We start from the raw sequence: 15,716 nt of genomic DNA, 5'->3' as shown, positions 1-15,716 counted from the left end.
AAGAATAATATGTATTCGAAATTAATAACACAAAAAAACTTCTATAATTATATTTATATAGTATTTATTATCTGTAATTTCTACGAACATATATTTCAGAAATAAACCACCATTTTTATTTTTATTTAATAACAAAAATTAAAAAGGCGCCATTTTTATTCTTGGCCATAGGTGTCCAAAATCCTAGTTACGGCACTGGTTAAGGCCCATCCATTGCTGTGCCTGATATGTTGGATACGGTAGCGCGATGGAGGCCTGAAAGATAGGGATCTTTCAGGCCTCCATCACGCTACCTTTCAAACAGGACCACATACAACTGCATGTTGCCCATGCTGTCCTGACCTTCCTGAATACAGATGGTGTTTGACTGTTGCCCTGGGCAGCACCTTCTTCAGATTTGTCACCAATTGAGAATGTCTAGTCGATGATTGCTGAGAAACTGACATGCCACCACCAATGTTCCCTCTAAGCTGCGCGGCTGCACACTGCTCAAATTGTTGCCACGCAGGCAAGCATGCACACTGATTTTAATTGTTGTTTACTTATTTCTCACTCTGTCTGCAACATGATTATTGCTATGCATATTTCGATTAAATACATTAAATTATTGACAAAAGATAATATTTTGTATGGAAGTATGTTTTAAAATAAATTTTAATCTCTACTTTATAATTAATTATTTTAATTTTTATAGGAAAAAATAAGATTTTATATTTATATATATATATATGCTCAGAAATTTTTTTTTGCTCAGAAGTATATGTTCCACTCATCTACAAAAAAAATTAGAGGGAACATTGGCCACCACTTGCCAGTACAATAGATGAACTCTGACATAGAGTTGAAGCCTCATGGAATGCTGTATCTGCCATCCAAACTCCAAGACTAGATACCCAGCTGGATTACAGCTGTTATTGCTGTTAGAGGCAGCTGCTCTGGGTACTGATTTCTACCTGCTCTGTACCTCAAAATTACCTGTCAAATTAATCATGTCTTCCTCACATTATACTGTATGTGTACAATACATATGATTCTGCTATTTGCTTTCCTTCCTGGTGTAGCATTTATAATGGCCAGCAGTGTAAATATATGTTAAGACATATTAGTTTTGAAGTTTTTGTATTGCCTATTCCTCATTTATAGAGCATGGATTCAGATAATACTGTTTACAAAAGGAGGAAGCTCCCAAAAGTTTAAGTATTGTTCTAAGATTTGTGTAAAGTAACAACAATAGCATATGATTTAAATTTTCAAAAAAATGTACTGAATGATGATAAATTTGATTTTTTGGGGATTTTAGTGAAAGTAATTGAAAGACATGCTATTAATGAAATGAAGCCAGATTATAAATTAATGGAGAATTTATGAATAGTTTTAACAGAAGTGTTTTTAATTTGAAAGTTTTTAAAATGAAAAATATAAAATTAACTTCACCCATATTAAAATATCTTGTTTAGTATAACATTATATAAAAAGAACAAAATATATACAACTTTTACTATATAGATCACATTTATTTCTGACTAGTATTCATACATCACAGAAGATTAAGTACAATACATGACTAAAGAAATGTGGCCTCCAAATCTATACATATATGAGGCTTCAAAATCTTACAATGATTAAACTTTCCGGCAACCACTTATTTTTCTTTTTGTTATTCTGTCAGATGTGATTTTCAACATCAACTACAAATTTACCTATTATACTTTGTACATCACTATGTGAATAAAGAGAGAACATTTTCAACTGGTTACAACATATCTAGATCATTTGTACAATCTGATAATTTTAACATAATTTTGGACTTCAATGAAACATGCCGATTCTATACTGAACTCAGCAAAGGCTGTCAGAACAACTATAGCATTCCTTGATAAATTGTAAAATGGGTTCACTGGTAACAAGGGAAACTTATTGCTCTCAGAATAATTTAAGAACTAACTGGAAATAATATTTCAAACTCACAAGAATCAAGCATGATGCCTTGGGAAGATGACTGTCACATGCTATATTCTTAATGTCAATGATGATTAATGAAAAAAATATTTCTAAAGTAACTGTAAAGTAATGAAAGAAAATAAAGATCAATTAATCTTCCTATAATTTTTAAATGTTAAAAGCTGATAATAAATACATCATATAGAAAATTGTGAAATACAATTGGCCAAAATGTTGAAAAATCCATTATAGTTTCTACACTTGAATAAGACATAACACTCAAGTACACAATATAATATTGTGTATTTGACAATAAGAACCATTTAGTTTTTCACCCGTATCAAACATAACTCACAATTTGAAAAGCAATAACTAGAATTTTTAAAGTAAAAAAAGTTGTGAAAAAAATAATTTTATATTAATAATTTAACTAAATAAAATGTAAATATCAACTATTAAACAAATTCATAAAAGAGCTAGTTCTAAACATAAATAAAAATAAATAAATAAATGCAAAAAATAGTAGAAGTCATTATGTGAGAAATTTTTATAAATTCACAGTTCTAGTGACTATGAAATAATACCAAATAAAAACTATAATACTGATTAAATGTGCATTTGATAAAACAAACTATATCTAAACATTTATCTCAGATTTTTAACAAATTATCACACGAGACAGGAGGAAAAAAACTTAATTCTATAATGAAGTAAACATTTCACTAACCTTTTATAAAAAAATTTTTAACTTAACAATATCTATAATAAAAATAATCGTTTCTCAATATATAATTTTCGATCTTTGACTTCAACCACATAGGGGAAATAAATGCGTACGAACTCTTAAACATTTGATCATTCTAATATACAATATATTTTCTCCTTAACAATTTTTAATTGCAGATATTCACAAGTGAAAAGATATTAGGATTAATATTTGCTGACATGTAACGTGTAATGGATGTATTTACAATGAGAATTGACATTTTAGTCCATATTCCAGCATGGCAATAATCGTCACACAAAAAGCATTACCTATTAATGACCTAATAAATCTTGCCTATTTGCAATACTTAATCCCCTAATTTACAATATATGTTACGTAATTTTCTCTTTTGATATTTAGTAAAATGCATTTTTTAAATGACATAGAAATCCAATCTCTTTTGTAATGCATAAACAATTCAGTTACGAAATTTATAGCTAATATCTTTGATAATGGGCATACTGTTTGCTTTAACAGAAAAACGCATTTATTCTTTTACCCGAAAAATTGATTTCATTCCAGAATATAATTTCGAGCACAAGTGTAAACTTCAACTTCTGAAAATCATCACATATACCACAAATAACTTCACTCCATATATTAACTGTTACATAAAAGATATCATTTGCTATCTGTAGCCACCTACATTAACTTAGGTGTCTCCTACATTTAATAAGCGGGTTGTTGGAAATTAGGAGCACCTGTCTGCATTTTTTCTATCTGACCACCAGAGAATGGGGGTTCGTGATATGCCTCATTCATTTCTGGTCCTTCTGGATAAGTTGTATAAGGTACGCCACCAGGAACTTCATGTGGCTCTGCTTCATATGACGGGGCAAAGGCTGAATCGGCACCCTGTCGATAACGTTGAAAAGCAAAGAAAGAGCAGGCAGCCTGTAGGAATATTTGGTCATATAAATTTTTTAAATAAAATAAAAATTGTTATTCTTTTACTTATAAATACAAAGAATTTATATATAAATCAAGTATAAAATAAATAAAATGACACTTGTACTTTATGTAAAATTTAAAATAAGATCCTGCAAAACTCTGAAATTCAACTGGAATTAATACATCACAATTTTAATGAAGTTATTGTAATATTTGTTGTATTCATAATAAAATCAGAAAAAAAAATCATATGGAAGCAATCAGTTTTAATGAGATCAAAACTTTTGAAAGAAAACAAGTACACCTAACACATGGTTCATGTAAACAATACTGTTAAAGCAAGCATAAAATTAGATATAACTATGAACAGCTATATTAGACATCATCTACTTAGTTTCAAATTGTTTTTAACTTCTCAAATCAGTTTGATAATTTGTAAGATCCTACTTTAAAATTTACAAAAAGTTCAGCTGAGAAGAATAAAGCACATTGCATATGTTCTCTATTCAATCTGTCTTTTTACATGATATCAAATATCATGATTTTACTATCATTTACAACACAAATGTTGTCCCCAAGCTGGTTTTATTGGTTGATTGACAAGATAAATATTTCCAAAGATAACCAAAAAATAGATAGAAAAGTTTCCTATTGAGTATTATATTAGGAATACTGTTTTACTGTCATTAACTGAGATCCATAATGAAATTTGCAACAGCAAATCAGCTAACTTTGCAATCTGACCACCAAAACTTTCACTCAAGGAGAACACTGAAACACACAAATAATACTACCAATTCTTGTTTCATAAGTTTCAATGACATATTAAATCAGTTGTAAATCATATTTTGGCATTAAATTTCTCTAAAGAGCAAATACACCTAACACTTCTAATATTCATTTTTTCATTTCATAAATATAAAATGTTCTTTTGATAATTTTAAAATTTGTAATATACAACTTCTTTTTACATAACACAATAAACTCTTGAAAGAAAATAAACATCCAAAACTCATTACAACAAATCATTAATGCTGACAGATAAATATTATAGAACTAAAATTCCGTGTTAAAACTCTTAATAGAATTTAGGCAAAGAACTGAAAATTATTAATTTAAATATAATGATATAAATTTATGTAAAAATTATACGATCTGGCTCCAATCTTAATACATATTTTAAAAATAAAAAAAAAAAAAAACATATACACAACAGCCTTTTTCAAGAAGTCAGTTTAATAAATTTGAAGTTTTTAAACAATAAAAAAGAAATTTTTGAAAACTATTTATTTTGTAGAATGTTCAACAAAACATTGACAGCTTTAATAATAAAATTTCTTAACTTGAACAATGTAAAAATAAAACTTTCCAAATATTTAGTAGAACATTATGGATCCTTATTTGGGACTGCAGAAAACAACCAATAGATGCAGGAAAACAATTGATACGGGAATGATAGATTGAGAATCCACTATATATGCTCTCCACCTCAAATTAGTAGTGTCTTCCCCTGTACATAATACCTTTCCTGTAAGCAACAGTCATGTTGTCATCTATCTAACTCCTTACAGGAGAAAATTTTTGAATAGAAATAATGTGACTTCTGGTTTGCATCAAAAGTTTGTATATAGTTGATTGGGGCCTCCTTCTCCTAATCTTTTCATATCTAGTTTTGGATTTCATCAATTTAACTTCATTCTTGAGATTAAGGAAAGACATATAATAGTGGAAATTTATAGGTCTACAATTTTTTCAAATTGCAGCCAAATAAAATATATAAGAAAAGGCTTATTTTTACTAAAACTGATAATTTTTTAAAAACAGACAAGCTTTTATTTTATTCATGTTCCAAATTGAACAAGTTATCTTATATTTTAAATATAAAATCCCATATATTTCATAAATAACAATTTTGCTTTAATGATTAATGAGTGAATGACTGTTAATATTTTCATTTTACTAACTAAAATAAATACACTTAAGTGTTGTGGCATTATTCCACCCAAGCACTGGTCAATGAAGAATTGCAACTTATCACCATGGCAATGCAAAATGCTGGTTATTCTCTGTCTAAGTTTCACTTTCTCCAAAATCATGTCAAAGACAGGTTGTTTCTACAGTCCTTTCTTAGTAACAAAGAGAAACTAAAAATAACACATCTTTTTAGAAAGAATGGTTTTATATTATTTGTAACCCCACAACCAACACTAAGAAGACTATTGTGCGATGACAGAGATATTCTTAATTTGAGTGAAAAATCTGGTGTGTATCAAATCCCATTAAAACACTCAGGAGAGAAAACAAGCTACATAGGGGCCACTACTAGAATGCTAAGCTCTGCATCCTAGAACACCAGGAGGACATTAAAAACAATAGACCATCAACCAAATTAGCTAAAAAAGTGCTTGACCAAGATTATCTTCCCCTCTGGGCCCAAACCAAATTACTTAAATGGTGCAACAATTGTAAAGAATTGTTCAAATGGGAGAACCTATACATTGCCACCATAACACCGTGCAACACACCAACCCTTGAAATTCCACAATTGTGGATAACTTCATTCAAGCAATTTAATTTACAATTCAAATTTCTCTTTTATTGAATGTTCATACCATTCACTCAATTGCTTATTTATTATAATTGGGAATATAATAACATTCATAATGCTTTTCACATTTTAGAACATGTTTACATCTTTTATTTTAAATTCAATTTCCATATTCCATCCATGTGCACCACTTATTTTCATAAGTCTGTTCGAAAACTAATCATTTGAAAAATATCTGTATTTGATATTTGCCTAGAGATGGTAGCTTTAGGCTACTGAAAGTACTAGCAAGCACCTTTATGCTAGTACTTTCAGTAGCCCCACTGCAGTCAGTAACCCCACAACACTTAAGTGTATTTATTTTACTTAGTTGAACATAGGCATGAAGTGTAATTCATTTTACTTATGTGTGGTATTGAATAATAAATTTTAATCAATATCCAATTAGTCATTACTTTTGTTACCTATTAAAAAAAATTTTAGCATGTGATCCTTAAAATGGATTTTTAATACTGTAACCAATTCAGCTTTTTGTATGTTTTTTTTAAATCACAGAACTCTCTTTATTTGAGTTTTTAAATATAATTTTAACTTAATTTTAAAAATTTTTTGACAAATTTTGAACACATCCAATAAGCCTATTCTATGTTTCTAAGTTGGCACCACCTGTAAATAAGCATCTTGTAGGTTTATAGAAATGTTCAAGATTATTCCAACAAAGATTATCAAACAATACCCTAGTAATAAATTTAACAATGTATTAATAATCAAAAATTCAATGGTTAAGAAAATCAAAAAAATTTCAAAATGGCATATGGGAAAAATTAATATATACAGAAGAACAATCAATCTTTAGTTATCCTTCTCCATAGTAGCACTAGACAAAATTCTTGATATTGCCATTTCTCATCCATCTATTTATACCTACTGGTGCTCAAACAAGGGTAGTCCTGCACAAGCACCTTGTGCAGGACTATCTATACCAGTGATTCTCAAAGTGGGGGTCGTAAAAAATATTTGGGGGGGGGGGTCGCTGAAAAATTGATTCTAGATCAATTTTTTTCAAATATTTTATAAATTTACTATGGATTTATGTTTAGAAATAATAGAAATAAAAACTGTATAAAATAATTTTTACTTAAATAAATTGCACATATAAATAATAAAAAGAATATAAATATTTAAATACGAGCCCTCCCTCCGGGATGTTTTTCGACACATACTCATTCTTCGGGGGTCCTTTGAAATTTTTAAGTGCAGAAGGGGGGTCGCGGTCCAAAAAGTTTGAGAAACACTGATCTATACCACTGTCAACAATCTGTTTCAATGGTAGGTCTGATTTTAATGTTACATAGTTTATACAGGACCTGGAGGAACATTTCAACATGTACCAAGTACCCAGTACTTGATGGTCAAGATTGCAACTGCCTGTTTGGATGATGTTCCTGCAAAATAGTGGAGCAGCAAAGGATGAAAATGCATGGATAATCATTGAAGTTTTTCCTCAGACCTCTCTGTATGATTTATACTCATCCTTAACCAACAAAATCATTGGACAAGGAGTTGTTTAGTCACACCTACAACTAAAAAGAAGTGAAAACTCATCTGGGACACTGTCCAGCTATAATGCATGTGGAGAGTTTTCAATGGACAAGGAGATAATCATCAGGTTGTAACAAATTCTGTCTGAACAGCACAGCAACAAGTTTGAACACATTTTATAAAAAAGTCTTGCACGATTAGTGCATAATGTGATATATAGTTTTATTCATAGTGGAATGAACAATGCAAATTTTGAAATGTGTACATTGCTCCAATTTTGTTTTTTTGCTATATCAAAGATGGAAGTGATAAACATATTCAAGTGAATCAGCTAGAATTATTTGAAGTGTCTATAGAAATGCTATTTTGCGTGAACAGATGTGTTGAGATGGTTTGCAAAGTTTTGAAAATGGTGACATTAATTTGAAAGATAACAAGCATACCATGCAGCTCTCTCTGATTTTGATATAGAGGCCCTGTAAACACTGGTAGAAAATAAACCCTCCACAACACTACAAGAACAGGACGTAAGTTATATGACCATCCATCGACATTTGAAACAGCTGAGAAAAGGGCAGAAGTTGGGAAAATGGGTGTTGCATGACCTATCACCAGAACAACTTTATCACCACATGTGCATTTCATTGTACTCTCCTGATCTCTAAGCTCTGTTTTTGTATCAAATCATTATTGTAATGAAAAAGCCAGCAATGAGTTGCTTAACTTTCCTGGTAACATTTAAAACTACATGTGGTACTATCTGTTATGATATTTTATTAAAATTTTTTTTATATTTTTAATTATTATAAAATGGCAAAAAGTTTAATTTTGAGGATAAGAATGGGTTTTATAAAAAATTTAGATGCTAATAACAAATAAAACATCATTAAGTCTGACTCTACTCAAGATATGACACACAATCCCCTTTATCTCCCCATCCCATCAACCTTTAACCACAAAAATTTAATAGCATAAATCCCCCTAGTACAAAAATCTCCTCTCAAAGTTTCAAAATTTTTGACAAAAAACACAGGAGTTATTAAGATTCAACGAGGGTGAACAAAAATTGTGCCACCTCACACATGCAAACAAACATGCATACATACATAAAGATAAAAAACCCCCACATTTTTTTTGCATTCTCGATGTTTCAAGGTCCAGAGTCCAAAAATGTAAGAATCCTAAGGGGAGTCATTTTTGACTGACTGCCCTCTGTTATATATAATAGAGCTGGAAAAGTAAAAATGGATACAATATAAGAATATTAAACATTCTCATCAGTAGCTCAGTCTTGGAGATAAAGCCGTACATCAGTCAAAGGATAACCTTCATCCAATGAATACATTGCTCGATGTTTACTGAAATAAAAGGTGTGATATATTCTGAGCTACTAGAAAGAAATGAAATCATCACAGTTGAAGTTTACTGTCAACAATTTGACTGTTTGATGAAAGCCTTGTGAGAAAAGCATCCAGCACTAGCCACATCAAGATAAGAGCTGAGCATGGACAGACATTATCACCTCTAAAATACTGGAGGAACTTGGCTGGCAAAAAATGATACATTCCCATTTTCCCAAACCATGAGATCATTTATTTCAGTTTGCAAAATTATCTTGATGCAAAGAACTTCAATTTTTTGGAAGGAATTCAGGTTAAACCTGAAATTTGCCATTTCTCAGATGCCACCAGCCTTACGGGAATTTTGCCATTTGTCTCTGGATACCATAAGCCATGTGACATCAACTTCCAGAAACAAAGATAACAACTTTAAGCTGAAACAGAAATGTAACATAGATCTATTTTATTTATTAATGAAATAAGTATTACAGAAATATCAGAACTAGAGTCACTGCCAGCAGGAAATACAGTAAGACCCCACTTAATGCGGGGGATGCGTTCCTAGATGACAAAGCGCTAAATGAAACAGCATTAAACGAGATCATTTTAACAGAGTAAACAGGGACAGGGGAACACACAACCAAAAATAAACAAATTTTACTTTAAAGTTATTTTTATATTAATTTGTATAATAATATATGTTAAATAACACAATCATATGCACACAGAAATGTAAAGTTCATTTTTTGTGACAAAGGTCATGACTTTTCTAAAATTATTGTTTTTTGCAATAAAGTTGTTTGTTTGTTAAGTTATGGCAATGCAACACTTGGGCAATCTGCCTAGAGGGGATGCCTTCAGTAGGTCTTTTTAAGGGAAAGTAGCCCCTTTTTAGGCATTACAGATATGGAAGAAACCTGGAAAATTCCCCGTGGCCAGCCTGTCTGAGTGAGGCATGAACCCATGACCGAACTCCCAGTGTTCAGGGTACAAAGATCACTTGGCCACTTGTGGGCACTTTTTTTTTTGTAATAAAGTTGTGAAATTTCATTTGTCACTTTTTTCTTTCCTTAAGCAAATCTCAGTAGTGGGAGATCGCATCCAAAATGCCTCGTCTTGCTTTTGCACTCCTTTCAAAATATGGATCATTCGATACAATTTAATCAACAAATTCAGTCATCGTTACCAAACTTTTCCTAAGGAAATCTGTAGCAAGTTCTTTGAGTTCTCCGTTTTCAAAATCTCTATTTTCCAGTTCTACATGAATTCCTTGTTCTGCCAGTTCTTGAAGATCATCGTTGGTAAGGCTCTCACAGTAACTTGCAGTAACTCCTCAATATCCTGCTCGTCTACATCTCCTAGTCCTGCTGTATGGATTAGGTTGACTTTACTTACCCTAACAATACAGCGATAGACTCTTCTTTTTGAGAATTCTTGGATACCTTCAGTCATAACTTCTTCCACACTTTGTTCGTGCATTTATCAATTAATTCTTGCCAAACGAAGCTGATATTGTCTATAACATTCATAATGTTATATTTTTTCCAAAATTGCACCAAAAAAACGTATTTAAAGAAAGTGCACCTTTTTCTGATTGGATTGTGTTCGTAAATAATCGTATTATATACAAATCAATGAAATGCCGCAATAATTTAAATCAATGTAAATTCTGACCTTTCTTTTTAGTCTTCAAGCAGACTACGTTATATCAAATCAGCATTAAGCAAGGCAGCATTAAGCGGGGTCTTACTGAACTGTACATAAATTCTAGCTGTATGATGAATATGTAAATGAGGTAGGTGACAGTTGTAACATCACTAAACCAGCAGATGTAAATAGATGGATGGGACAAGGCAATGTCAAGGAGAGATCTGTCTAGTGCTGCTAGGAGAAGGATAACTAAGAACCGATTGCTTGTGTATATATATATTTATTACTAGCCATTGTGTTTGATATAGCTCTAAATTCCAAAAAAGGTTATCATTATTATTAATTTTATTAAATAATCTCTTGACTGTTGTTGATTACTCAATGTGTAAATAGCATTTTTTCTTTCAAAAAAATTTTTTTTTCTACAGAGATCAGATCTGCCCCCTCTCAAGGACCTTGAGGTAGAGTTTGGTCTCTGGGAGTGGATTTGCAATAAAACCAAACTTTAAAGAGAACATCCTATTTCATTATTTTTCACTTTCAATAATGACAGAAAAGTGTTCATAGTTTTGTAAAATGCTTTAAAACAACAGAAAACTTGAAAGAGCATGATCAAATCCAAACATTATTATTTGTTCAAGAGATTACTGTAATTTGAAATGAGGTAACTGATAAAATTTGAATGTGATGATGTGTAATGAACAAGTTAAATATTTAGTTAGAGAGAGAGAATGACAAGGTGGAAAGAGAGAGAGAATGATTTCAACATCAGGAATGGATAGTAAAATTGGATTACTTATTATAATTATACTTTAATAGAATTATTATGCAGTGAAAAAGAATTCAATATATTACACAAAAAGGCAACAATAAAAGAATCAAAAGTTTGCAAAAAGTACAGAGGACTTGTTGGAAAGTATACTTTAGCTGACATCCTAATATATTTCTAACTATAAATAGGAAATTCTTTAACTATTTTAAGAATTTGAATGCAACACTAAATCCAATACAAAATATTCAGAGATAATCAAAATTTAGTTTTTAATAAAAGGTAGGTCACAGAACTGTCTCAATGTTACAGAAAAATATGTTTCAGTATATACTTTAGACAGTATATAACTGTCCTCTTCAGACAAAATGGAGAACATAATGCTAGAAATCTAGAGAGAACACTTCCAAATTATTTCTTTTTCAGGAGCATGAAACATGTCGGTACGACAATATTCATGCCAAAGACCGTATAAACGTTGCGAAAAGTTCACTGAGTTCAGCGTTATATCCACGTTTGCTTGTCGCAAGTACTTTCGATGAACCTTACTGTCGTCGTCTTCAGGCGAGTTCATAAATTTGCCGAAAAACTTTAAAAGGAAACAAAACCGATGCAGAATGGAATGCATAAAGCTTTACCAAAGCCGTTACAAACGTAAATCAAAAATTCAAAAACATTCGAAAGCCGATCGAACATCTAGCTCCACGACTAGCGAGGCCGCGCATGCGCAGACCCGCGCTTACGCTAATCGTATATTAGATAACGCTAAAGCGCGTTTAAATGCTTGAATAACGTGACCCAAATATTGGGCAGCTCAAGAGTGGGAGTGTTGCATGCTTCTAACGTGGTGGTAAGGAGGGATTCCCAGATGAAAACTGTTTTTCTATCATTACAGCACTTGAGCATATGTGCTTGCGACCATAGCGGATTGAAACCCTGTTCAAGAGCCTTTTTTGCTAGCTCTGTGGTGTGCCTACCCCTCACCACATCGTCCTGGTGCTCGGCGAGGTGGCTGACAAGCATTCTGGTGGTGGCCCCGATGTATCGTGTTCTTATTCCCGTTGCTAGATTTTCCAGTGGAACAGCATAGACCCCCGATTTCTCAAGCGTGGAGAGCTTGTCTCTGTCGTTACACAGAAGCTTGCGCAAGTTTGGAAGTGGAGCTAATGGCAGTACCAGGTTGCACTTCCTAAATATTCTGCAGATACGTATAGAGAGGGGTCCAAGGTATGGCAACGATGCTTGCATCACCGAAACCTCCCTCTTGCTCCTTAGCGTGGTGCTTGGAAACAACAATTTCTTTACCCTACTGAGCACATGTGTAAATTTTGCATGCGAGAAGCCAGCCATGCGTACTGCCAAACTGATGTTATCTAACTCGATATTGGCCAGCTCCTGCGTAGAGGAAAGCAAAAATGCCCTTCTTATGAGGGAGGCGATGGCTGCGTTGACATATTGAGAAGGCTGAAAGGCCTCTGCTGGGATGATATACGGAGCTATGTTGGCCTTGTGGTGTACCGAAAACTGTAGACCTTCCGAGGACTTACGTATACGCAGGTCTAAGAACGTAACTGCATCGTCGTTCTCTTTCTCCCAGGTAAAATTAATAGAAGGGTATACGCTTGAGAGATGTTGCTTAAAGGTAAGAAAAGCCTCCTCTGTGTCATCCCACGCTACTAAGATGTCGTCTACATAGCGTAGATACAAGCACGGGTAGCGGATAGCAAGTGGGGAATCGAACTTGCAACAAGCAAACGTGGATATAACGCTGAACTCAGTAAACTTTTCGCAACGTTTATAGCATGAAACATAAATTACAAATATAAAATTACAAAAATTATATGTTATTATGAAAATAAGTACGATATACAATGACTATTACTAATAAAAATAACATAATTAATATACAAATAAATAATTAACAACAAATTAAACAAAAACAAATATGCCAGAATGCCATTGATATTGCAATGTTCTATCATAAACTATGCAACTTACAATTTTAGAAGATTAAATAGTGCTATCCACAGTTCTGGTAGATCAAGTGTGGAGAGTTGCATGGCAACATTGGTGCAATAAAAATGGATTTTTTTTTATTATATAATTTTTGTAATTTTATTTGTAATTTATGGTCCAAGCTTGTGCATGAGAAACAATTTGAAAGTGTTCTATCTCTAGATTTACAGTGTTCTACTCTCCATTTTGACTGAAGAGGACAGTTATATACTGTCAAAAGTACTTGTGAATTAAACATATTTTTCTATAATGTTGATAGACAGTTGTGTGACTTATCTTTTATTATTAGTACTTGGCATCTTATATATTTTATTAGTTTAATTTTTGTATATAAAATTTCTTTATGCTAACAGTTATCGATATAAAGGAAAACAAGAAGTTCCATAGTAATGAAAAATGTTTGATGATAATGGATTTATTGATGTTAATTATTATTAAATTATAGAATTCTGCTCATAAAAAATAAAAAAATTAAAAATGAATATAAAATGCAGAATCACTATTGATAAATTTTTCTCAGCAGTATTAACTACAAGTAACAAATTAACAAATACAAGTATAAATAAAATTTATAATTATTTGGTATGGTAATTAGGCTTCTACACATATATAGTCTAATAAAATTTCAAAATTATTTAAACTTACCCATGTGAAGATGGAAAAGAAACTGAATGCAATACTTGCTCGAATATTATTTACTCCAAAACCACCCTTTGGCATTGAAGATTTTCTCCATGCATCACAAAGATAGCAGAATCCAACAAACCATAGAAAAGCCCAAAATGCTGAAATTTTTAAGTCAGCATATTATATTCAACTATATTTTTATTTTGTAAATTTTAATTTAAGAAAGTTAAATAATATAATTTGTTATACATATGTATTATCTAAGATTTTATTAAATGTTTTTTTTCTAAATTATTGTTTTCTTTAGTCTCCAGCTCCAATTAAAAATAATTTGTATGTATTTATATGCGAAATTACCCCGACTTACGCGGTTATCGCTTGGTTCCACCTATCACGTAAGTTCGGGGTATTACTGTATTAGTATATTATTGCCACCAAAACATCTCTCCCTGGTATTGGAAATATTTGTTCTCTTCAGAAAAAAAAATTGTATACATAGATTGAAATTTAACTATAAACTGACTCACTGGCTGGAAGTATATCTGCTTCCATTAGAGGAATTCAAAAACTATTAGAGGGGTTGAAGGAATAACAAAACAAATCTTTCATGTTTTGTGTTCCCTTCAATTAAATTCTCAATAGTGGTAGGTTGACTCCTTACTGCATGGTCATCTGATTAACACCTAATAGAGAAACAAAAATTCTAAGATTAAATATTTAATGGAGAGTATAAAGCAGAAAAAATGTGGTATAACCCTGCCAACAATAATAAGTGGGTATAGCTGCTGATGTGATGATAACAGTTAAAATTAACTGGAATACAGTATAAAGTATTTCCTAAAAATGGAATACAAACGTACAAAAAGATTTAAAATTAGATTTTTGATTTTTAGAACCAAGCTCACTTTTTTCTTTGAGAACTACTATGAGACTGAATATTTTTACTTATTTATAGAGAAAATTTTATTTATTTTTATTCATACATATAAAATACATTTCTATATGTAATAGACTAATAAGTAGATAAATTTGAATATAAAACTAAAGAGCTAATATTTTAAAATATTTGTTTTCATTAAAAATATTCAAAATATTGGTTCAAATTATAAAATAATTAATATCAAGAAGTTTCTCTTTTTTAAAAATCTATTTATGTTTTTCCTAATTTAATTAATCACATTAACATAATTACCAGAAAATCCCATATCAGCCATCACAGCACGGCGACGAATCTTAACACTTGAGAAGCTCTCAAACAAGGCCTCTGTAACCAGGAATGCAATACTTGCAAGGAAGGCAATTACACCAATACCTACTCCAAAGTTACAAGCATGGATGTCATCATTAAAAAGACATTTATCTTCTAACCATCCTTCTGAAGCAATACATCCAAAAACTACTACAGCAAATAACTGAAAAATAAATAACTTGTTTAATTTTGTATATAAACAGTAGGTGGAAAATATATAAAGTTAAATTATATTAATGATTTCTAATTTTAATGGAAAAATTTCTATTAAAATTATATCAGAAATGTATTGGGATTATATGACTAGAATTGACAAGATTCCATTTATATTAATGTTACTTTATACACTTATACCTGTAAAATTTTTAAAAATAAAA

General features: G+C 31.2%; 1 protein-coding gene across 1 annotated transcript; it reads right to left on the bottom strand.

Moving 5' to 3' along the window:
• Positions 1 to 1,493: 1,493 nt before the first annotated feature.
• Positions 1,494 to 15,517, bottom strand: LOC136987458 (synaptogyrin-like; the record flags this gene model as incomplete). Its single annotated transcript, XM_067285196.1, has 3 exons — positions 1,494 to 3,601; positions 14,109 to 14,248; positions 15,283 to 15,517. Coding segments are annotated over 3 exons (600 nt in total), but the record flags the coding sequence as incomplete, so codon positions are not given.
• Positions 15,518 to 15,716: the final 199 nt, after the last annotated feature.

The sequence above is a fragment of the Centruroides vittatus genome, unplaced genomic scaffold (genome assembly GCF_030686945.1).
Source record: "Centruroides vittatus isolate TY-2023 unplaced genomic scaffold, ASM3068694v2 contig_1218, whole genome shotgun sequence".
Taxonomy (NCBI): domain Eukaryota; kingdom Metazoa; phylum Arthropoda; class Arachnida; order Scorpiones; family Buthidae; genus Centruroides; species Centruroides vittatus.
Note: the sequence above shows the minus strand (reverse complement) of the source record. Positions and strands in the feature narration are given on the sequence as shown.